Raw genomic sequence first — 23,630 nt, 5'->3', positions numbered from 1 at the left:
GAGGTTTTAAATCCATGAGAATAAGTTATTACCTTTTCTTTGATGGTTAAGGTGCTAAATAAATGCTAAATAAAAACAGAACACTTCTCTTAACAAAAATTTTAATTTACTAAGTTTTCTTGTAAAAATAGATATTTCCCTTCATGGTGGGAAAGAGAATCTAGTCAGCTAAAAATATTCAGTGATTTGTGAGAAGCTACAGAAGAGTAGAAATTCAAACTATGTTTTCATAATTTTTTGCAAATGTTACATTTTTCTAATTCAGCCTGAATTTTCAAAACATTTAGTCTTCTCAAAATGTATTTTTGACTCACCATAGCTCCTAAAAACAGGTAGTTCTCTTCTGTATCCCTATATAAAATTGAATAATAATCTGGTCAATGTGTAATTATTTTTTTGAATGCTGGTGGAATTGAACATATCATGTCAGAGAACTCCTCTCCCTAGACTACCAACTTTGCAAATTATTTTATAAGTGCTGAAGACTAAACAAAAATGATCCAACAGGGTTTTCTGCCTCTAATGTGAAATTCCTCAGTCATTAAACAGCATGGATAAATATTAAGCACTAGGAAAAGAATTCGGCACTCATGATCCTCATAAACTTTAAAATAGGGATTTCTTGAGCTCTGAATCCCTGGCTGTGTTGGTGTAGCTCAATAGAATTTAAACTTCTTTCAAAATGACAAATAATGGGTGCACATGTTGTACAGAAGCACAGGGATTTTTTTTATACGGGCCTTGTAAAGTTTGCTGTTGACTGTATCTAAACCTGGAGCAACTTCTCAGTGTTAGCATCTAATCTATGTTTCAGCCACAGCTGAGATTCTTCAGGGGTCATCCAAATTTTTTCCCTTTGTCTGCTGCAAGATGCATTTTCATGTAAACCTATTCAGCTAACATAGACATTTCTTAATTCCTTCCATAACCCACAGCTTTTGATACAAAACAAACACAGTAAAAGATTGCAGTTTCATTAAGGCTTCACTGGCAATAATTGTGTAAGCCACAGGTTGCAAGAAGGGAATTGTCGTGGTTTTAAACCAATAACTAAGAAAATTACTTACTTCTTGCTGTGAGATATGGATCAGAACAAGAGCAAAACAGGCATAAAACTTAAAAGGGAAAAAAAGAAAGTTTATTGACAAACTACAATAATAAGAACACCAGAATAAACTTCTAGAAAAACCTTTTCATCCCCTATTTACTCACTATTCCCTTGTTCACATGACAACAGAGACAAAAACTTTGGAACTTTGATGGTTAAAACAGTCCCAATTCTTGCTACAGTCCTTTCACCAGTCTTTGTAGAGAAACAGAAGTTTCTTCCTGTTAATTTATGGAGGTTCTAACAAGAAAACTATTTTTGTTATAGTTTTCCATTGCCCTAATGTTAGCTGCCCAGAGCTGCTATTATTAAAGTTCACTCCTCCCATTTTCACATCACTCTGAAGTGTGTATGGGCCATGAGTCTAGGGATAGCATTTTTAAGGATAAGTTATTCAAAGGCAAAAAAAGTCTTCTTCATCTGTTTCTGTGAGCTTCACCAGAAAACAGTTTTCTCATTGCCTCTCAAGGCTTCAAATCTCCCAGCACTTCACTATACCATAATTACTCTACTTTTTACTCAAATTTACACTTTGAACACTTTATTCCTCTCTAGATCCTGTATCATGAATTAAAGGAGTTCTTTTCAGGACTTCATTGTCCATCTCCATAGTTTTAACAGAGAGATATTTCAGCTTAATTTAAAGCATCTTCTTAATTCTCTACCTTTCCTGAAGCTTCTTTTCTTTCCTGACACTGGTAGTTTATAAAGTCTCTTTTCATGTTGATCACTCTCTTTTTCTCTCTCTGGATAAAAAGATTAATCCCCAAGTCGCATCTGGGTAATGAAAGAGTTAAAATCTTGCCCAGGCTTTTGTAGATGGTTCGGAGATCTCTGCCGAACAGGAGCTGGAGCCGTCTGTGATGGAAAGTTCTTCATAGCTGCTCTGGAGAGTGTGATCGCTGCTCCAGCCCGCTGCAAGTCCAGGGCCTCTCTCCTTCTTCACTCGGCAGTTTCTAGTGAATGTAGTTACAGCAAAACCTGCAGCCGAGCCAGAGATCGGCTTGGCCCGGCCCGGGGAAAACCTTCCCCAGGCCCCCCCATCTCCCGGCCGGGAGACGGGGCAGGCCCGGCCCCATCCCCACCCGGCCACATGGCCTGGGCAGGAACGGGAGGCCTGGAGCTCCACCACTCTCCACAGCCAGGAAACAAAGAGAACCCAGAGAGCTCTGCTTTTACACTTTAAGGTAGGGTTCACAAGTTGATCCCACTGTTCAATGGCCTAAACTGCTGTCAATTCTCAGCAATGACCGATAATTGGTCAGGAGAAGACTCCAGGCAGTTCCCAGCAACTCTGACTCCCTTAAAGGTAAAGTAACTCCATGACAGGAATGAAGGCTGCCTTTGTAATATTATCAGAAGAAGCAATATAAACTTCATTCTTTGTTTGCTTGAGAATAAACAACTTTAAGAATAGTTAAGTATGTGGTGCCAAGCTTACTAATATGAGTAACTTCCACAATTTGTTATTTCTGTGATGTACAAAGCACCTGAAAAATACTTCCTGTTTTTTGCCAGCATTTTCTCTGTCTCTCTCTCTCTCTCTCTCTACCCCACTACAAGCCACACATGGAGAAAAGCATAACTGGTTCTTTTCCATAAGTGTCCTTTTTTTTTTCACCAGTGCATAAAGAAATGCATCCTGTGAGTGACCTGTCTTGGCAAATATCCATAGTCAACAATGTCCCATAAAAATTATTTGTGAAAATGCCCATTTGTATTCATACCAGAAGAATGATAGTTTGAGCAATTCTGCTGTCCATAACTTTGGCTTTATCTTTATCTTTGGAGAGATGTGGTCCCTGAAGTAGGCTTTAAAATACTAAGGACTTCATAGCTTCAAGTCAAACTAAATACAGTTTGTTTTGCTGCCATCAGTGTAACTTTCATGTATCACCATTCTGCAGTGCTTTCATTTTTCAAGTGGTCTAAGATACAATCATTACACTAGATTAATCCTTAAGAGATAAATATGTGCCTGATAATACAACAGGGGTGAAAATCAGACATCAGACTGTGCTGATAAAGAACAAAACCAAAACATTTTACTCAAAGTTCCTTCTGTAGCAGTCAGAAAGTAGAAAACAAATAAATGATCCCCTCATTCTGAATCAAACTTCAATTTTGGCAAAAGGAAGAAGTAAATAAACCTTTCTTCTAGTTCTTTCTACAAACTACTAACCCCTCTGACCCAGACAAACACTCACAAATAAACTGGATCTCTTCACTAAAACTGCTCTAGTGGAGCCTGGCACTATCAGCTGCACTTGACCTAACAGCATCTGGCCTTCAATAGGAACAAAAAGACTGAGAGAACAATGAATATCTCTAATACGTACTTTATATTTCTCTGACCTCGTGAAGTCTTTGCTTATCCCCCTTTCTTTCCTACTGCAAAAATTAAAACTCTACATGATCAAGATGTCATTAATTTGTAGCAATAATTATATACTAGAATCCTGGGTCTCTCTTCCTGCTACCATATAAAGAACCATTTCTGAAGAAAGATGACATGTTTGCAAACTGTTCCACTTTATGGAATCAACCTCTGAGCACAATGGAAAACAAATTAGAGAGTTCAATTGTTGGGGATAAGGTGTCCTTTCTTTTGATCCTTCACACAAATAAAATTCTCCCCATTATATGCAGGGAAATCTGACTGCTAGTACTTACCAGGCCCCTGTAAAAACAAAGACTGTGGCTGGGCCCTGGGGGAAGGAGGGAAGGTAAAAGTGAGGATGGGGCAACTGTGGATTAGCTGAATTCTTTGGCTTCAATACAAGACAAAATCGAGCTGCAATTTCATGGAGAAAGGAATTCACCATAACTGAAAGAGAACTTATTTTATTACAATAATTCTAATTATCTAGTTCTTCTTCTTCTCCTTCTTCTTCCTCCACCAAGTTGCTGCTGCACCTCTCCTTGACGCCACTGTTGTTGGGATTGCGTCTGATTTTCCCGAGTCCAAACCACAGTGCCACGAGAAGGACCACGATTCCAGTTAGAGCCCAGAACTGCCAGACCAGCAGGGCTCCCCAGGCACCACCACTCTGCTCCAGGTTCTTCTGCTCCAGCTCCTCAAGCAGCTGAGCCATCTGCTGGTTCAGATACTCAGCACGCTGCTGCATGCGCTCCCGTGAGGCCTCATCCAGCCCGTCCCCAGCCTGCTGCGGGTACTGGATGAGGCCTTGCGCAAGCCAGAGGAGAAATGCCGTGGCCAGCATGGCCTCAGGTGCTTTGCAGGACTCGAGTGGGAATGGGAAGGGGGTACTGATAAGGGAAATGGGGACAGGAGCCCCCGGGGATCTGAAAGCAGGCAAGAAAGGGGCCAGACAGCTGGCAGGCTGCAAGGCCTGTGCCGCTGGCCCGGCAGCGGCACCACGCCCTGGCAAAGGCCAGGAGGCTGGCAAGCTTTTCAATCTGAAATTGGGTGGCATGGCCTGTGAAGGCTTTGCGCACAGAAATCTCCTGCTCTGAGACGGAATCGCTTGCCTCGGTGCTGACATGTGTGCTTGTGGGGGTGCTCTTGGCACCTAAGTGACTGTCCTGGGGGTTGCAGTGGTGAATCTGCTGCTGCTGACATGGGGCTTCTCCATGGCAGGATCTCAGTTCCTGCTGTGCCACTGCGAGAGGACCTTGATTGCCCGGTTTCCCAGGGGTGATGAGCAGCTGACGGGGGGTGATTTCCAGTGGGCAGCTCCCACTGTCAACAGTGCACAGTGCTCCTTCCGCATGCCCAACAAGTTGGTTTCTGTGGCGCCAACGCCCTGCAGAGTGTCTGGGATCAGGCAGGATCCTCATTGAATTGTGTTCCCCAGCGAACACAGAAGGATGCACAGAGCAGTGGTGCCTCTTGCTTTGTCCCTGCCCAGCCGGAGCTGCCAGGGACAGTTTCAGAGCCCCTGTGAAATGGCCAGCATGTGCAAGGGGAACACAGGGCAAACCTCATCTTTGGAGCCACCAGGGTCTTCAGTGGCTTCTGCACCTGGGAGAGCATTGAGAGGAGCAATGTGGAGAGAGAATGGCGTGCCTTTGTTCCAAAGGCTTGCTAATAACAGGGCCTACTCCCAGCCAGTCACAAATTCACCACTGGTGGAATTTGCCAGTATTCTAGGTCTGTTGGATTTCAAGAAGAGCTTGCACAGTCCATTTAAGGAATAAATGCGTTTATTGAAACAATAACAAAGAAGGGTCTGGAACGCTGAATTCACTAACTAGGGGGCATTACTATCTACAGGAAAAGCGCCACCTAAAGTGTCGCAATCTGTCTGGTACTTTCACTAACTAGAGGGTCCTAACGCATATGGGAAAAGCACTAATTACGGGGCTGTAATACGTATAGTAAATGCACTAACTATGGGGGGTTAACACGTACTGTAAAAATGCACTAACTACGGGAGGTTAATATCTACAGAGTCTGCCAAGGGGCCCCACAAGCACAGCTCCGTGCAGGAAGATCCCTTTCAATGGCCGCAGATCAGCACTTGTTTGAGCCGATGCAGCAGGCGGATGTACTCCTGCACGACCTTCGTGTGGGCATCCGGGCTGCTCGCCAGGGTCTGAAAGAGGTTGGGTGGTTGAGCCAGCCGCAAGCCGGAGGGCAATTTGATCTCCTTGGGAAACTTCTCATTGCCCACGACAAAGTGGTGAAGTTGCTTTGTCTCCAGCGAGCACCGCAGGTACTTCAGGATATCCATCAGTCGCTGACGGAAGTCCCTCCTGCCCCAGCGTGTCGGGGGTACGGTGCTCAGGAGGTGCATCACCACAGTCTTCAAGGCGTAGCTGGAAAAACCTCCGCCCATCGGGAAGCAGCTGAGGAGCTGCAGGCACTTGCAGTGCCAGCTGTCCTGGGGAGCCTGCCCGGAAACGTGCCTGAAGAATTTTGCCTCTGCCACGGCGTAAGTCTCGCGCCACGTTGTGCTTGGCATGCCTACTTCTGCAGGCTGGCTGCCCACAAAGATATCTGTGTCTCCTTGCTGCACCCCAAAGATCACCTCCACCGTGAAGCTTTCTGTGTCTTTGCTGAGCTGAAATTTACAGGAGCGGCTGCAGGGCTGCAACATTAAATGCCAGTGGCAGGACGCAGGCAAAAGCAGCCGGGCTGCTCTCACAAATCGGTAGAACCACTGGACAGTTTTCTCCACGTCTAGGTAGGAGCCAGTGCACAGGGTCTGCAGGAGGCTGGGGTCCTGCTTCCTTCTCAGCTCCTCCTCGGAGTGGTGGAGGAAGCACAGCATGTCCTCCCGCAGCTGCTCCCCTCTGCAGGTGCACAGCAGCTCCACACGGACACGGGAGTTCCTCTGGAGCATCCCTGCGGCGTCCAGCTCCAGGTGGAAGGCGTGTCCTGGAGGGGGACTCAGGGGTACAAGCACACGGTACACAACATCTTGTGCATGGGGACTCCAGCCTTCAAAGGCACTGCCCACTCCGATGGCTTGTTGTGGCACCGGGTAGAAATAGTTGGAAAAGTCTTGTCCAAAGATGTCTCTCAGCTTGTCCATCAGCTCCACTACCAGCGAGCAGCCTTTGTCCAGGTCCACTACATGCAACTCTATGCGCTCCTCTAAAGGCCTTGCGAGGTTCCCCTTGATACTGTGGCCGTCGTCTTCTCTCTTTGCATCCCGTTTGTCTTCTTCCAGTCCGGCAGCATTGGCTTCCTCGCCCTCCTTTAAACCACGGGTTATTTCTTCCTTTGCACCATCGTTGCCTTTTTGTGCTTCATTTCCAGCACCGCTTTCTGTCTTTGCATCAACGTTATTGTCGTCTTCATTTCCATCCTTATTGTCTTCTTCCACTTTTGCGTCGTTGCTTTCGATTTCTTCCTTTGCAACAGTGCTGTGTCCTCCTTTTTCTTCTTCTTCTGCTTCTTTATCTTCTTCTTCTGCTTCTTCTTCTGCTTCTGCTTCTTCTTCTTCTTCTTTATCTTCTTCTTCGTTTCCAGCAGCATGGGCTTTTTCAAAATTCTCACCATGGTTTACTCCTTCTTTTGCATCATCATTGCCGTCTTTTGCTTCATTTCCAGCGCTGCTTTCAGCCTTTACATCAATGGTGCTGCCTTCTTCATTTCCATCCATCGTGTTTTCTTCCACATTTGCCTTGTTGCTTTTGATTTCTCTCTCTGCCGCTGTGTTGCCTCTGCCTCCTTCTTTATCTTCTTCCTCATTTCCAGCTGCATTGGCTTCCTCAAACTTCTCACCCTGGTTTACTCCTCCTGTTGCGTCCTCATTGCCTTCTTCTGCTTCATTTCCAGCACTGCTTTCTGCCTTTGCATCAACGTTGCTGCCTTCTTCATTTCCATCCATAGTGCCTTCTTCCACAGGGGTGCTTTCTATTTCTTTCTCTGCAACAATGGTGTCTCCTCCTTCTTCTTCTCCTCCTTCTTCTTCAACTTCTTCCTCCACCAAGTTGCTGCTGGACCTCTCCTTGACGCCACTGTTGTCGGGATTGCGTCTGATTTTCCCGAGTCCAAACCACAGTGCCACAAGAAGGACCACGATTCCAGTTAGAGCCCAGAACTGCCAGACCAGCAGGGCTCCCCAGGCACCACCACTCTGCTCCAGGTTCTTCTGTTCCAGCTCCTCAAGCAGCTGAGCCATCTGCTGGTTCAGATACTCAGCACGCTGCTGCATGCGCTCCCGTGAGGCCTCATCCAGCCCGTCCCCAGCCTGCTGCGGGTACTGGATGAGGCCTTGCGCAAGCCAGAGGAGAAATGCCGTGGCCAGCATGGCCTCAGGTGCTTTGCAGGGCTCGAGTGGGGATGGGAAAGGGGGTACTGATAAGGGAAATGGGGACAGGAGCCCCCGGGGATCTGAAAGCAGGCAAGAGGAGGGGGGCCAGGCAGCTGGCAGGCTGCAAGGCCTGTGCCGCTGGCCCGGCAGCGGCACCGCGCCCTGGCAAAGGTGCTCCTGCCAGAGCGTGGCCTCTGGATGCCCGCTGAGACCCGGCTGCCCGGGTACTCGCGTTTCTGCCGTCGGCGTCCTCCTTCGGCGTTCAGCACAGCCTCCCGTCTGCGTGCACACTCGCCGCTCGCCGAGGCTGTGCTGGGCCAGCGTCACCTGCTCCTAATGTTGCTAGCTGTACCCATTGTGACACAGGTGCTGTGATGTCACAGGTGTCAGAGTGCATCCCGGCCAGACCAGCCCCGCCCTCCATCTCTACCTCAGCCCTGGGACTCATAATGGCCCCGGGCAAGCAAAGACGTGAGCCACGCAAAGAGCACACTAACGGGTCATAATGGAGCCCCGGCGGCTCGCTTGAATAAACGGGAAGAAGCCCCCCAAAAGCTTTTCAATCTGAAATTGGGTGGCATGGCCCGTGAAGGCTTTGCGCACAGAAATCTCCTGCTCCGAGACGGAATCGCTTGCTTTGGTGCTGACATGTGTGCTTGTGGGGGTGCTCTTGGCACCTAAGTGACTGTCCTGGGGGTTGCAGTGGTGAATCTGCTGCTGCTGACATGGGGCTTCTCCATGGCAGGATCTCAGTTCCTGCTGTGCCACTGCGAGAGGACCTTGATTGCCCGGTTTCCCAGGGGTGATGAGCAGCTGACGGGGGGTGATTTCCAGTGGGCAGCTCCCACTGTCAACAGTGCACAGTGCTCCTTCCGCATGCCCAACAAGTTGGTTTCTGTGGCGCCAACGCCCTGCAGAGTGTCTGGGATCAGGCAGGATCCTCATTGAATTGTGTTCCCCAGCGAACACAGAAGGATGCACAGAGCAGTGGTGCCTCTTGCTTTGTCCCTGCCCAGCCGGAGCTGCCAGGGACAGTTTCAGAGCCCCTGTGAAATGGCCAGCATGTGCAAGGGGAACACAGGGCAAACCTCATCTTTGGAGCCACCAGGGTCTTCAGTGGCTTCTGCACCTGGGAGAGCATTGAGAGGAGCAATGTGGAGAGAGAATGGCATGCCTTTGTTCCAAAGGCTTGCTAATAACAGGGCCTACTCCCAGCCAGTCACAAATTCACCACTGGTGGAATTTGCCAGTATTCTAGGTCTGTTGGATTTCAAGAAGAGCTTGCACAGTCCATTTAAGGAATAAATGCGTTTATTGAAACAATAACAAAGAAGGGTCTGGAACGCTGAATTCACTAACTAGGGGGCATTACTATCTACAGGAAAAGCGCCACCTAAAGTGTCGCAATCTGTCTGGTACTTTCACTAACTAGAGGGTCCTAACACATATGGGAAAAGCACTAATTACGGGGCTGTAATACGTATAGTAAATGCACTAACTATGGGGGGTTAACACATACTGTAAAAATGCACTAACTACGGGAGGTTAATATCTACAGGGTCTGCCAAGGGGCCCCACAAGCACAGCTCCGTGCAGGAAGATCCTTTTCAATGGCCGCAGATCAGCACTTGTTTGAGCCGATGCAGCAGGCGGATGTACTCCTGCACGACCTTCGTGTGGGCATCCGGGCTGCTCGCCAGGGTCTGAAAGAGGTTGGGTGGTTGAGCCAGCCGCAAGCCGGAGGGCAATTTGATCTCCTTGGGAAACTTCTCATTGCCCACGACAAAGTGGTGAAGTTGCTTTGTCTCCAGCGAGCACCGCAGGTACTTCAGGATATCCATCAGTCGCTGACGGAAGTCCCTCCTGCCCCAGCGTGTCGGGGGTACGGTGCTCAGGAGGTGCATCACCACAGTCTTCAAGGCGTAGCTGGAAAAACCTCCGCCCATCGGGAAGCAGCTGAGGAGCTGCAGGCACTTGCAGTGCCAGCTGTCCTGGGGAGCCTGCCCGGAAACGTGCCTGAAGAATTTTGCCTCTGCCACGGCGTAAGTCTCGCGCCACGTTGTGCTTGGCGTGCCTACTTCTGCAGGCTGGCTGCCCACAAAGATATCTGTGTCTCCTTGCTGCACCCCAAAGATCACCTCCACCGTGAAGCTTTCTGTGTCTTTGCTGAGCTGAAATTTACAGGAGCGGCTGCAGGGCTGCAACATTAAATGCCAGTGGCAGGACGCAGGCAAAAGCAGCCGGGCTGCTCTCACAAATCGGTAGAACCACTGGACAGTTTTCTCCACGTCTAGGTAGGAGCCAGTGCACAGGGTCTGCAGGAGGCTGGGGTCCTGCTTCCTTCTCAGCTCCTCCTCGGAGTGGTGGAGGAAGCACAGCATGTCCTCCCGCAGCTGCTCCCCTCTGCAGGTGCACAGCAGCTCCACACGGACACGGGAGTTCCTCTGGAGCATCCCTGCGGCGTCCAGCTCCAGGTGGAAGGCGTGTCCTGGAGGGGGACTCAGGGGTACAAGCACACGGTACACAACATCTTGTGCATGGGGACTCCAGCCTTCAAAGGCACTGCCCACTCCGATGGCTTGTTGTGGCACCGGGTAGAAATAGTTGGAAAAGTCTTGTCCAAAGATGTCTCTCAGCTTGTCCATCAGCTCCACTACCAGCGAGCAGCCTTTGTCCAGGTCCACTACATGCAACTCTATGCGCTCCTCTAAAGGCCTTGCGAGGTTCCCCTTGATACTGTGGCCGTCGTCTTCTCTCTTTGCATCCCGTTTGTCTTCTTCCAGTCCGGCAGCATTGGCTTCCTCGCCCTCCTTTAAACCACGGGTTATTTCTTCCTTTGCACCATCGTTGCCTTTTTGTGCTTCATTTCCAGCACCGCTTTCTGTCTTTGCATCAACGTTGTTGTCGTCTTCATTTCCATCCTTATTGTCTTCTTCCACTTTTGCATCGTTGCTTTTGATTTCTTCCTTTGCAACAGTGCTATGTCCTCCTTTTTCTTCTTCTTCTTCTCCTTCTTCTTCTTCTTCTTCTGCTTCTTCTTCTTCTTCTTCTTCTTCTTCCTCATTTCCAGCTGCATTGGCTTCCTCAAACTTCTCACCCTGGTTTACTCCTCCTGTTGCATCCTCATTGCCTTCTTCTGCCTCATTTCCAGCACTGCTTTCTGCCTTTGCATCAACGTTGCTGCCTTCTTCATTTCCATCCATAGTGCCTTCTTCCACAGGGGTGCTTTCTATTTCTTTCTCTGCAACAATGGTGTCTCCTCCTTCTTCTTCTCCTCCTTCTCCTTCAACTTCTTCCTCCACCAAGTTGCTGCTGGACCTCTTCTTGACGCCACTGTTGTCGGGATTGCGTCTGATTTTCCCGAGTCCAAACCACAGTGCCACAAGAAGGACCACGATTCCAGTTAGAGCCCAGAACTGCCAGACCAGCAGGGCTCCCCAGGCACCACCACTCTGCTCCAGGTTCTTCTGTTCCAGCTCCTCAAGCAGCTGAGCCATCTGCTGGTTCAGATACTCAGCACGCTGCTGCATGCGCTCCCGTGAGGCCTCATCCAGCCCGTCCCCAGCCTGCTGCGGGTACTGGATGAGGCCTTGCGCAAGCCAGAGGAGAAATGCCGTGGCCAGCATGGCCTCAGGTGCTTTGCAGGGCTCGAGTGGGGATGGGAAAGGGGGTACTGATAAGGGAAATGGGGACAGGAGCCCCCGGGGATGTGAAAGCAGGCAAGAGGAAGGGGGCCAGGCAGCTGGCAGGCTGCAAGGCCTGCGCCGCTGGCCCGGCAGCGGCACCGCGCCCTGGCAAAGGTGCTCCTGCCAGAGCGTGGCCTCTGGATGCCCGCTGAGACCCGGCTGCCCGGGTACTCGCGTTTCTGCCGTCGGCGTCCTCCTTCGGCGTTCAGCACAGCCTCCCGTCTGCGTGCACACTCGCCGCTCGCCGAGGCTGTGCTGGGCCAGCGTCACCTGCTCCTAATGTTGCTAGCTGTACCCATTGTGACACAGGTGCTGTGATGTCACAGGTGTCAGAGTGCATCCCGGCCAGACCAGCCCCGCCCTCCATCTCTACCTCAGCCCTGGGACTCATAATGGCCTCGGTGCAAGCAAAGTCGTGAGCCACGCAAAGAGCACACTAACGGGTCATAATGGAGCCCCGGCGGCTCGCTTGAATAAACGGGAAGAAGCCCCCCAAAAGCTTTTCAATCTGAAATTGGGTGGCATGGCCCGTGAAGGCTTTGCGCACAGAAATCTCCTGCTCTGAGATGGAATCGCTTGCCTCGGTGCTGACATGCGTGCTTGTGGGGGTGCTCTTGGCACCTAAGTGACTGTCCTGGGGGTTGCAGTGGTGAATCTGCTGCTGCTGACATGGGGCTTCTCCATGGCAGGATCTCAGTTCCTGCTGTGCCACTGCGAGAGGACCTTGATTGCCCGGTTTCCCAGGGGTGATGAGCAGCTGACGGGGGGTGATTTCCAGTGGGCAGCTCCCACTGTCAACAGTGCACAGTGCTCCTTCCGCATGCCCAACAAGTTGGTTTCTGTGGCGCCAACGCCCTGCAGAGTGTCTGGGATCAGGCAGGATCCTCATTGAATTGTGTTCCCCAGCGAACACAGAAGGATGCACAGAGCAGTGGTGCCTCTTGCTTTGTCCCTGCCCAGCCGGAGCTGCCAGGGACAGTTTCAGAGCCCCTGTGAAATGGCCAGCATGTGCAAGGGGAACACAGGGCAAACCTCATCTTTGGAGCCACCAGGGTCTTCAGTGGCTTCTGCACCTGGGAGAGCATTGAGAGGAGCAATGTGGAGAGAGAATGGCGTGCCTTTGTTCCAAAGGCTTGCTAATAACAGGGCCTACTCCCAGCCAGTCACAAATTCACCACTGGTGGAATTTGCCAGTATTCTAGGTCTGTTGGATTTCAAGAAGAGCTTGCACAGTCCATTTAAGGAATAAATGCGTTTATTGAAACAATAACAAAGAAGGGTCTGGAACGCTGAATTCACTAACTAGAGGGCATTACTATCTACAGGAAAAGCGCCACCTAAAGTGTCGCAATCTGTCTGGTACTTTCACTAACTAGAGGGTCCTAACACATATGGGAAAAGCACTAATTACGGGGCTGTAATACGTATAGTAAATGCACTAACTATGGGGGGGTTAACACATACTGTAAAAATGCACTAACTACGGGAGGTTAATATCTACAGGGTCTGCCAAGGGGCCCCACAAGCACAGCTCCGTGCAGGAAGATCCCTTTCAATGGCCGCAGATCAGCACTTGTTTGAGCCGATGCAGCAGGCGGATGTACTCCTGCACGACCTTCGTGTGGGCATCCGGGCTGCTCGCCAGGGTCTGAAAGAGGTTGGGTGGTTGAGCCAGCCGCAAGCCGGAGGGCAATTTGATCTCCTTGGGAAACTTCTCATTGCCCACGACAAAGTGGTGAAGTTGCTTTGTCTCCAGCGAGCACCGCAGGTACTTCAGGATATCCATCAGTCGCTGACGGAAGTCCCTCCTGCCCCAGCGTGTCGGGGGTACGGTGCTCAGGAGGTGCATCACCACAGTCTTCAAGGCGTAGCTGGAAAAACCTCCGCCCATCGGGAAGCAGCTGAGGAGCTGCAGGCACTTGCAGTGCCAGCTGTCCTGGGGAGCCTGCCCGGAAACGTGCCTGAAGAATTTTGCCTCTGCCACGGCGTAAGTCTCGCGCCACGTTGTGCTTGGCGTGCCTACTTCTGCAGGCTGGCTGCCCACAAAGATATCTGTGTCTCCTTGCTGCACCCCAAAGATCACCTCCACCGTGAAGCTTTCTGTGTCTTTGCTGAGCTGAAATTTACAGGAGCGGCTGCAGGGCTGCAACATTAAATGCCAGTGGCAGGACGCAGGCAAAAGCAGCCGGGCTGCTCTCACAAATCGGTAGAACCACTGGACAGTTTTCTCCACGTCTAGGTAGGAGCCAGTGCACAGGGTCTGCAGGAGGCTGGGGTCCTGCTTCCTTCTCAGCTCCTCCTCGGAGTGGTGGAGGAAGCACAGCATGTCCTCCCGCAGCTGCTCCCCTCTGCAGGTGCACAGCAGCTCCACACGGACACGGGAGTTCCTCTGGAGCATCCCTGCGGCGTCCAGCTCCAGGTGGAAGGCGTGTCCTGGAGGGGGACTCAGGGGTACAAGCACACGGTACACAACATCTTGTGCATGGGGACTCCAGCCTTCAAAGGCACTGCCCACTCCGATGGCTTGTTGTGGCACCGGGTAGAAATAGTTGGAAAAGTCTTGTCCAAAGATGTCTCTCAGCTTGTCCATCAGCTCCACTACCAGCGAGCAGCCTTTGTCCAGGTCCACTACATGCAACTCTATGCGCTCCTCTAAAGGCCTTGCGAGGTTCCCCTTGATACTGTGGCCGTCGTCTTCTCTCTTTGCATCCCGTTTGTCTTCTTCCAGTCCGGCAGCATTGGCTTCCTCGCCCTCCTTTAAACCACGGGTTATTTCTTCCTTTGCACCATCGTTGCCTTTTTGTGCTTCATTTCCAGCACCACTTTCTGTCTTTGCATCAACGTTGTTGTCGTCTTCATTTCCATCCTTATTGTCTTCTTCCACTTTTGCATCGTTGTTTTTGATTTCTTCCTTTGCAACAGTGCTATGTCCTCCTTTTTCTTCTTCTTCTTCTCCTTCTTCTTCTTCTTCTTCTGCTTCTTCTTCTTCTTCTTCTTCTTCTTCCTCATTTCCAGCTGCATTGGCTTCCTCAAACTTCTCACCCTGGTTTACTCCTCCTGTTGCATCCTCATTGCCTTCTTCTGCCTCATTTCCAGCACTGCTTTCTGCCTTTGCATCAACGTTGCTGCCTTCTTCATTTCCATCCATAGTGCCTTCTTCCACAGGGGTGCTTTCTATTTCTTTCTCTGCAACAATGGTGTCTCCTCCTTCTTCTTCTCCTCCTTCTCCTTCAACTTCTTCCTCCACCAAGTTGCTGCTGGACCTCTTCTTGACGCCACTGTTGTCGGGATTGCGTCTGATTTTCCCGAGTCCAAACCACAGTGCCACAAGAAGGACCACGATTCCAGTTAGAGCCCAGAACTGCCAGACCAGCAGGGCTCCCCAGGCACCACCACTCTGCTCCAGGTTCTTCTGTTCCAGCTCCTCAAGCAGCTGAGCCATCTGCTGGTTCAGATACTCAGCACGCTGCTGCATGCGCTCCCGTGAGGCCTCATCCAGCCCGTCCCCAGCCTGCTGCGGGTACTGGATGAGGCCTTGCGCAAGCCAGAGGAGAAATGCCGTGGCCAGCATGGCCTCAGGTGCTTTGCAGGGCTCGAGTGGGGATGGGAAAGGGGGTACTGATAAGGGAAATGGGGACAGGAGCCCCCGGGGATCTGAAAGCAGGCAAGAGGAGGGGGGCCAGGCAGCTGGCAGGCTGCAAGGCCTGCGCCGCTGGCCCGGCAGCGGCACCGCGCCCTGGCAAAGGTGCTCCTGCCAGAGCGTGGCCTCTGGATGCCCGCTGAGACCCGGCTGCCCGGGTACTCGCGTTTCTGCCGTCGGCGTCCTCCTTCGGCGTTCAGCACAGCCTCCCGTCTGCGTGCACACTCGCCGCTCGCCGAGGCTGTGCTGGGCCAGCGTCACCTGCTCCTAATGTTGCTAGCTGTACCCATTGTGACACAGGTGCTGTGATGTCACAGGTGTCAGAGTGCATCCCGGCCAGACCAGCCCCGCCCTCCATCTCTACCTCAGCCCTGGGACTCATAATGGCCTCGGTGCAAGCAAAGTCGTGAGCCACGCAAAGAGCACACTAACGGGTCATAATGGAGCCCCGGCGGCTCGCTTGAATAAACGGGAAGAAGCCCCCCAAAAGCTTTTCAATCTGAAATTGGGTGGCATGGCCCGTGAAGGCTTTGCGCACAGAAATCTCCTGCTCTGAGATGGAATCGCTTGCCTCGGTGCTGACATGCGTGCTTGTGGGGGTGCTCTTGGCACCTAAGTGACTGTCCTGGGGGTTGCAGTGGTGAATCTGCTGCTGCTGACATGGGGCTTCTCCATGGCAGGATCTCAGTTCCTGCTGTGCCACTGCGAGAGGACCTTGATTGCCCGGTTTCCCAGGGGTGATGAGCAGCTGACGGGGGGTGATTTCCAGTGGGCAGCTCCCACTGTCAACAGTGCACAGTGCTCCTTCCGCATGCCCAACAAGTTGGTTTCTGTGGCGCCAACGCCCTGCAGAGTGTCTGGGATCAGGCAGGATCCTCATTGAATTGTGTTCCCCAGCGAACACAGAAGGATGCACAGAGCAGTGGTGCCTCTTGCTTTGTCCCTGCCCAGCCGGAGCTGCCAGGGACAGTTTCAGAGCCCCTGTGAAATGGCCAGCATGTGCAAGGGGAACACAGGGCAAACCTCATCTTTGGAGCCACCAGGGTCTTCAGTGGCTTCTGCACCTGGGAGAGCATTGAGAGGAGCAATGTGGAGAGAGAATGGCGTGCCTTTGTTCCAAAGGCTTGCTAATAACAGGGCCTACTCCCAGCCAGTCACAAATTCACCACTGGTGGAATTTGCCAGTATTCTAGGTCTGTTGGATTTCAAGAAGAGCTTGCACAGTCCATTTAAGGAATAAATGCGTTTATTGAAACAATAACAAAGAAGGGTCTGGAACGCTGAATTCACTAACTAGAGGGCATTACTATCTACAGGAAAAGCGCCACCTAAAGTGTCGCAATCTGTCTGGTACTTTCACTAACTAGAGGGTCCTAACACATATGGGAAAAGCACTAATTACGGGGCTGTAATACGTATAGTAAATGCACTAACTATGGGGGGGTTAACACATACTGTAAAAATGCACTAACTACGGGAGGTTAATATCTACAGGGTCTGCCAAGGGGCCCCACAAGCACAGCTCCGTGCAGGAAGATCCCTTTCAATGGCCGCAGATCAGCACTTGTTTGAGCCGATGCAGCAGGCGGATGTACTCCTGCACGACCTTCGTGTGGGCATCCGGGCTGCTCGCCAGGGTCTGAAAGAGGTTGGGTGGTTGAGCCAGCCGCAAGCCGGAGGGCAATTTGATCTCCTTGGGAAACTTCTCATTGCCCACGACAAAGTGGTGAAGTTGCTTTGTCTCCAGCGAGCACCGCAGGTACTTCAGGATATCCATCAGTCGCTGACGGAAGTCCCTCCTGCCCCAGCGTGTCGGGGGTACGGTGCTCAGGAGGTGCATCACCACAGTCTTCAAGGCGTAGCTGGAAAAACCTCCGCCCATCGGGAAGCAGCTGAGGAGCTGCAGGCACTTGCAGTGCCAGCTGTCCTGGGGAGCCTGCCCGGAAACGTGCCTGAAGAATTTTGCCTCTGCCACGGCGTAAGTCTCGCGCCACGTTGTGCTTGGCGTGCCTACTTCTGCAGGCTGGCTGCCCACAAAGATATCTGTGTCTCCTTGCTGCACCCCAAAGATCACCTCCACCGTGAAGCTTTCTGTGTCTTTGCTGAGCTGAAATTTACAGGAGCGGCTGCAGGGCTGCAACATTAAATGCCAGTGGCAGGACGCAGGCAAAAGCAGCCGGGCTGCTCTCACAAATCGGTAGAACCACTGGACAGTTTTCTCCACGTCTAGGTAGGAGCCAGTGCACAGGGTCTGCAGGAGGCTGGGGTCCTGCTTCCTTCTCAGCTCCTCCTCGGAGTGGTGGAGGAAGCACAGCATGTCCTCCCGCAGCTGCTCCCCTCTGCAGGTGCACAGCAGCTCCACACGGACACGGGAGTTCCTCTGGAGCATCCCTGCGGCGTCCAGCTCCAGGTGGAAGGCGTGTCCTGGAGGGGGACTCAGGGGTACAAGCACACGGTACACAACATCTTGTGCATGGGGACTCCAGCCTTCAAAGGCACTGCCCACTCCGATGGCTTGTTGTGGCACCGGGTAGAAATAGTTGGAAAAGTCTTGTCCAAAGATGTCTCTCAGCTTGTCCATCAGCTCCACTACCAGCGAGCAGCCTTTGTCCAGGTCCACTACATGCAACTCTATGCGCTCCTCTAAAGGCCTTGCGAGGTTCCCCTTGATACTGTGGCCGTCGTCTTCTCTCTTTGCATCCCGTTTGTCTTCTTCCAGTCCGGCAGCATTGGCTTCCTCGCCCTCCTTTAAACCACGGTTTATTTCTTCCTTTGCACCATCGTTGCCTTTTTGTGCTTCATTTCCAGCACCGCTTTCTGTCTTTGCATCAACGTTGTTGTCGTCTTCATTTCCATCCTTATTGTCTTCTTCCACTTTTGCATCGTTGCTTTTGATTTCTTCCTTTGCAACAGTGCTATGTCCTCCTTTTTCTTCTTCTTCTTCTCCTTCTTCTTCTTCTTCTTCTGCTTCTTCTTCTTCTTCTTCTTCTTCTTCCTCATTTCCAGCTGCATTGGCTTCCTCAAACTTCTCACCCTGGTTTACTCCTCCTGTTGCATCCTCATTGCCTTCTTCTGCCTCATTTCCAGCACTGCTTTCTGCCTTTGCATCAACGTTGCTGCCTTCTTCATTTCCATCCATAGTGCCTTCTTCCACAGGGGTGCTTTCTATTTCTTTCTCTGCAACAATGGTGTCTCCTCCTTCTTCTTCTCCTCCTTCTCCTTCAACTTCTTCCTCCACCAAGTTGCTGCTGGACCTCTTCTTGACGCCACTGTTGTCGGGATTGCGTCTGATTTTCCCGAGTCCAAACCACAGTGCCACAAGAAGGACCACGATTCCAGTTAGAGCCCAGAACTGCCAGACCAGCAGGGCTCCCCAGGCACCACCACTCTGCTCCAGGTTCTTCTGTTCCAGCTCCTCAAGCAGCTGAGCCATCTGCTGGTTCAGATACTCAGCACGCTGCTGCATGCGCTCCCGTGAGGCCTCATCCAGCCCGTCCCCAGCCTGCTGCGGGTACTGGATGAGGCCTTGCGCAAGCCAGAGGAGAAATGCCGTGGCCAGCATGGCCTCAGGTGCTTTGCAGGGCTCGAGTGGGGATGGGAAAGGGGGTACTGATAAGGGAAATGGGGACAGGAGCCCCCGGGGATGTGAAAGCAGGCAAGAGGAAGGGGGCCAGGCAGCTGGCAGGCTGCAAGGCCTGCGCCGCTGGCCCGGCAGTGGCACCGCGCCCTGGCAAAGGTGCTCCTGCCAGAGCGTGGCCTCTGGATGCCCGCTGAGACCCGGCTGCCCGGGTACTCGCGTTTCTGCCGTCGGCGTCCTCCTTCGGCGTTCAGCACAGCCTCCCGTCTGCGTGCACACTCGCCGCTCGCCGAGGCTGTGCTGGGCCAGCGTCACCTGCTCCTAATGTTGCTAGCTGTACCCATTGTGACACAGGTGCTGTGATGTCACAGGTGTCAGAGTGCATCCCGGCCAGACCAGCCCCGCCCTCCATCTCTACCTCAGCCCTGGGACTCATAATGGCCTCGGTGCAAGCAAAGTCGTGAGCCACGCAAAGAGCACACTAACGGGTCATAATGGAGCCCCGGCGGCTCGCTTGAATAAACGGGAAGAAGCCCCCCAAAAGCTTTTCAATCTGAAATTGGGTGGCATGGCCCGTGAAGGCTTTGCGCACAGAAATCTCCTGCTCTGAGATGGAATCGCTTGCCTCGGTGCTGACATGCGTGCTTGTGGGGGTGCTCTTGGCACCTAAGTGACTGTCCTGGGGGTTGCAGTGGTGAATCTGCTGCTGCTGACATGGGGCTTCTCCATGGCAGGATCTCAGTTCCTGCTGTGCCACTGCGAGATGACCTTGATTGCCCGGTTTCCCAGGGGTGATGAGCAGCTGACGGGGGGTGATTTCCAGTGGGCAGCTCCCACTGTCAACAGTGCACAGTGCTCCTTCCGCATGCCCAACAAGTTGGTTTCTGTGGCGCCAACGCCCTGCAGAGTGTCTGGGATCAGGCAGGATCCTCATTGAATTGTGTTCCCCAGCGAACACAGAAGGATGCACAGAGCAGTGGTGCCTCTTGCTTTGTCCCTGCCCAGCCGGAGCTGCCAGGGACAGTTTCAGAGCCCCTGTGAAATGGCCAGCATGTGCAAGGGGAACACAGGGCAAACCTCATCTTTGGAGCCACCAGGGTCTTCAGTGGCTTCTGCACCTGGGAGAGCATTGAGAGGAGCAATGTGGAGAGAGAATGGCATGCCTTTGTTCCAAAGGCTTGCTAATAACAGGGCCTACTCCCAGCCAGTCACAAATTCACCACTGGTGGAATTTGCCAGTATTCTAGGTCTGTTGGATTTCAAGAAGAGCTTGCACAGTCCATTTAAGGAATAAATGCGTTTATTGAAACAATAACAAAGAAGGGTCTGGAACGCTGAATTCACTAACTAGAGGGCATTACTATCTACAGGAAAAGCGCCACCTAAAGTGTCGCAATCTGTCTGGTACTTTCACTAACTAGAGGGTCCTAACGCATATGGGAAAAGCACTAATTACGGGGCTGTAATACGTATAGTAAATGCACTAACTATGGGGGGGTTAACACGTACTGTAAAAATGCGCTAACTACGGGAGGTTAATATCTACAGGGTCTGCCAAGGGGCCCCACAAGCACAGCTCCGTGCAGGAAGATCCCTTTCAATGGCCGCAGATCAGCACTTGTTTGAGCCGATGCAGCAGGCGGATGTACTCCTGCACGACTTTCGTGTGGGCATCCGGGCTGCTCGCCAGGGGCTGAAAGAGGTTGGGTGGTTGAGCCAGCCGCAAGCCGGAGGGCAATTTGATCTCCTTGGGAAACTTCTCATTGCCCACGACAAAGTGGTGAAGTTGCTTTGTCTCCAGCGAGCACCGCAGGTACTTCAGGATATCCATCAGTCGCTGACGGAAGTCCCTCCTGCCCCAGCGTGTCGGGGGTACGGTGCTCAGGAGGTGCATCACCACAGTCTTCAAGGCGTAGCTGGAAAAACCTCCGCCCATCGGGAAGCAGCTGAGGAGCTGCAGGCACTTGCAGTGCCAGCTGTCCTGGGGAGCCTGCCTGGAAACGTGCCTGAAGAATTTTGCCTCTGCCACGGCGTAAGTCTCGCGCCACGTTGTGCTTGGCGTGCCTACTTCTGCAGGCTGGCTGCCCACAAAGATATCTGTGTCTCCTTGCTGCACCCCAAAGATCACCTCCACCGTGAAGCTTTCTGTGTCTTTGCTGAGCTGAAATTTACAGGAGCGGCTGCAGGGCTGCAACATTAAATGCCAGTGGCAGGACGCAGGCAAAAGCAGCCGGGCTGCTCTCACAAATCGGTAGAACCACTGGACAGTTTTCTCCACGTCTAGGTAGGAGCCAGTGCACAGGGTCTGCAGGAGGCTGGGGTCCTGCTTCCTTCTCAGCTCCTCCTCGGAGTGGTGGAGGAAGCACAGCATGTCCTCCCGCAGCTGCTCCCCTCTGCAGGTGCACAGCAGCTCCACGCGGACACGCGAGTTCCTCTGGAGCATCCCTGCGGCGTCCAGCTCCAGGTGGAAGGCGTGTCCTGGAGGGGGACTCAGGGGTACAAGCACACGGTACACAACATCTTGTGCATGGGGACTCCAGCCTTCAAAGGCACTGCCCACTCCGATGGCTTGTTGTGGCACCGGGTAGAAATAGTTGGAAAAGTCTTGTCCAAAGATGTCTCTCAGCTTGTCCATCAGCTCCACTACCAGCGAGCAGCCTTTGTCCAGGTCCACTACATGCAACTCTATGCGCTCCTCTAAAGGCCTTGCGAGGTTCCCCTTGATATTGTGGCCGTCGTCTTCTCTCTTTGCATCCCGTTTGTCTTCTTCCAGTCCGGCAGCATTGGCTTCCTCGCCCTCCTTTAAACCACGGTTTATTTCTTCCTTTGCACCATCGTTGCCTTTTTGTGCTTCATTTCCAGCACCGCTTTCTGTCTTTGCATCAACGTTGTTGTCGTCTTCATTTCCATCCTTATTGTCTTCTTCCACTTTTGCATCGTTGCTTTTGATTTCTTCCTTTGCAACAGTGCTATGTCCTCCTTTTTCTTCTTCTTCTTCTCCTTCTTCTTCTTCTTCTTCTGCTTCTTCTTCTTCTTCTTCTTCTTCTTCCTCATTTCCAGCTGCATTGGCTTCCTCAAACTTCTCACCCTGGTTTACTCCTCCTGTTGCATCCTCATTGCCTTCTTCTGCCTCATTTCCAGCACTGCTTTCTGCCTTTGCATCAACGTTGCTGCCTTCTTCATTTCCATCCATAGTGCCTTCTTCCACAGGGGTGCTTTCTATTTCTTTCTCTGCAACAATGGTGTCTCCTCCTTCTTCTTCTCCTCCTTCTCCTTCAACTTCTTCCTCCACCAAGTTGCTGCTGGACCTCTCCTTGACGCCACTGTTGTCGGGATTGCGTCTGATTTTCCCGAGTCCAAACCACAGTGCCACAAGAAGGACCATGATTCCAGTTAGAGCCCAGAACTGCCAGACCAGCAGGGCTCCCCAGGCACCACCACTCTGCTCCAGGTTCTTCTGCTCCAGCTCCTCAAGCAGCTGAGCCATCTGCTGGTTCAGATACTCAGCACGCTGCTGCATGCGCTCCCGTGAGGCCTCATCCAGCCCGTCCCCAGCCTGCTGCGGGTACTGGATGAGGCCTTGCGCAAGCCAGAGGAGAAATGCCGTGGCCAGCATGGCCTCAGGTGCTTTGCAGGGCTCGAGTGGGGATGGGAAAGGGGGTACTGATTAGGGAAATGGGGACAGGAGCCCCCGGGGATCTGAAAGCAGGCAAGAGGAGGGGGGCCAGGCAGCTGGCAGGCTGCAAGGCCTGTGCCGCTGGCCCGGCAGCGGCACCGTGCCCTGGCAAAGGTGCTCCTGCCAGAGCGTGGCCTCTGGATGCCCGCTGAGACCCGGCTGCCCGGGTACTCGCGTTTCTGCCGTCGGCCTCCTCCTTCGGCGTTCAGCACAGCCTCCCGTCTGCGTGCACACTCGCCGCTCGCCGAGGCTGTGCTGGGCCAGCGTCACCTGCTCCTAATGTTGCTAGCTGCACCCATTGTGACACAGGTGCTGTGATGTCACAGGTGTCAGAGTGCATCCCGGCCAGACCAGCCCCGCCCTCCATCTCTACCTCAGCCCTGGGACTCATAATGGCCCCGGGCAAGCAAAGACGTGAGCCACGCAAAGAGCACACTAAGGGTCATAATGGAGCCCCGGCGGCTCGCTTGAATAAACGGGAAGAAGCCCCCCAAAAGCTTTTCAATCTGAAATTGGGTGGCATGGCCCGTGAAGGCTTTGCGCACAGAAATCTCCTGCTCTGAGACGGAATCGCTTGCTTTGGTGCTGACATGTGTGCTTGTGGGGGTGCTCTTGGCACCTAAGTGACTGTCCTGGGGGTTGCAGTGGTGAATCTGCTGCTGCTGACATGGGGCTTCTCCATGGCAGGATCTCAGTTCCTGCTGTGCCACTGCGAGAGGACCTTGATTGCCCGGTTTCCCAGGGGTGATGAGCAGCTGACGGGGGGTGATTTCCAGTGGGCAGCTCCCACTGTCAACAGTGCACAGTGCTCCTTCCGCATGCCCAACAAGTTGGTTTCTGTGGCGCCAACGCCCTGCAGAGTGTCTGGGATCAGGCAGGATCCTCATTGAATTGTGTTCCCCAGCGAACACAGAAGGATGCACAGAGCAGTGGTGCCTCTTGCTTTGTCCCTGCCCAGCCGGAGCTGCCAGGGACAGTTTCAGAGCCCCTGTGAAATGGCCAGCATGTGCAAGGGGAACACAGGGCAAACCTCATCTTTGGAGCCACCAGGGTCTTCAGTGGCTTCTGCACCTGGGAGAGCATTGAGAGGAGCAATGTGGAGAGAGAATGGCGTGCCTTTGTTCCAAAGGCTTGCTAATAACAGGGCCTACTCCCAGCCAGTCACAAATTCACCACTGGTGGAATTTGCCAGTATTCTAGGTCTGTTGGATTTCA

The 23,630-nt window shown here is 52.4% G+C and overlaps 5 protein-coding genes across 5 annotated transcripts; all 5 read right to left on the bottom strand.

The window, feature by feature from the left end:
- Window positions 1-5,257: 5,257 nt before the first annotated feature.
- LOC147655963 (uncharacterized) lies at window positions 5,258-7,833 on the bottom strand. The gene has a single exon (XM_086864158.1). It carries the CDS (start codon window positions 7,831-7,833, stop codon window positions 5,572-5,574), a length of 2,262 nt encoding a protein of 753 aa, XP_086720284.1. The 3' UTR covers window positions 5,258-5,571.
- A 1,296-nt stretch (window positions 7,834-9,129) lies between these two features.
- Window positions 9,130-11,462, bottom strand: LOC147655962 (inositol 1,4,5-trisphosphate receptor-interacting protein-like 1). The gene has a single exon (XM_086864172.1). It carries the CDS (start codon window positions 11,460-11,462, stop codon window positions 9,444-9,446), a length of 2,019 nt encoding a protein of 672 aa, XP_086720298.1. The 3' UTR covers window positions 9,130-9,443.
- Window positions 11,463-12,759: 1,297 nt separating this feature from the next.
- On the bottom strand, window positions 12,760-15,420 carry LOC147655961 (inositol 1,4,5-trisphosphate receptor-interacting protein-like 1). The gene has a single exon (XM_086864194.1). It carries the CDS (start codon window positions 15,091-15,093, stop codon window positions 13,075-13,077), a length of 2,019 nt encoding a protein of 672 aa, XP_086720320.1. The 5' UTR covers window positions 15,094-15,420; the 3' UTR covers window positions 12,760-13,074.
- Window positions 15,421-16,390: 970 nt separating this feature from the next.
- LOC147655960 (inositol 1,4,5-trisphosphate receptor-interacting protein-like 1) lies at window positions 16,391-18,801 on the bottom strand. The gene has a single exon (XM_086864187.1). It carries the CDS (start codon window positions 18,722-18,724, stop codon window positions 16,706-16,708), a length of 2,019 nt encoding a protein of 672 aa, XP_086720313.1. The 5' UTR covers window positions 18,725-18,801; the 3' UTR covers window positions 16,391-16,705.
- Window positions 18,802-20,021: 1,220 nt separating this feature from the next.
- Window positions 20,022-23,562, bottom strand: LOC147655959 (inositol 1,4,5-trisphosphate receptor-interacting protein-like 1). The gene has a single exon (XM_086864143.1). The coding sequence runs from the start codon at window positions 22,353-22,355 to the stop codon at window positions 20,337-20,339; it is 2,019 nt and encodes a 672-aa protein (XP_086720269.1). The 5' UTR covers window positions 22,356-23,562; the 3' UTR covers window positions 20,022-20,336.
- Between the last annotated feature and the right edge of the window lie 68 nt (window positions 23,563-23,630).

This window comes from Cyanistes caeruleus, chromosome 1, assembly GCF_971803275.1.
Source record: "Cyanistes caeruleus chromosome 1, bCyaCae1.hap1.1, whole genome shotgun sequence".
NCBI classification, from domain to species: Eukaryota; Metazoa; Chordata; class Aves; order Passeriformes; family Paridae; genus Cyanistes; species Cyanistes caeruleus.
This window is presented reverse-complemented; position numbering and strand designations above follow the sequence as displayed.

What these genes read in the sequence shown, in the direction of transcription:
- LOC147655963 (XM_086864158.1), bottom strand. Translation starts at nt 7,833, where the DNA reads ATGCTGGCCACGGCATTTCTCCTCTGGCTTGCGCAAGGCCTCATCCAG.
- LOC147655962 (XM_086864172.1), bottom strand. Translation starts at nt 11,462, where the DNA reads ATGCTGGCCACGGCATTTCTCCTCTGGCTTGCGCAAGGCCTCATCCAG.
- LOC147655961 (XM_086864194.1), bottom strand. Translation starts at nt 15,093, where the DNA reads ATGCTGGCCACGGCATTTCTCCTCTGGCTTGCGCAAGGCCTCATCCAG.
- LOC147655960 (XM_086864187.1), bottom strand. Translation starts at nt 18,724, where the DNA reads ATGCTGGCCACGGCATTTCTCCTCTGGCTTGCGCAAGGCCTCATCCAG.
- LOC147655959 (XM_086864143.1), bottom strand. Translation starts at nt 22,355, where the DNA reads ATGCTGGCCACGGCATTTCTCCTCTGGCTTGCGCAAGGCCTCATCCAG.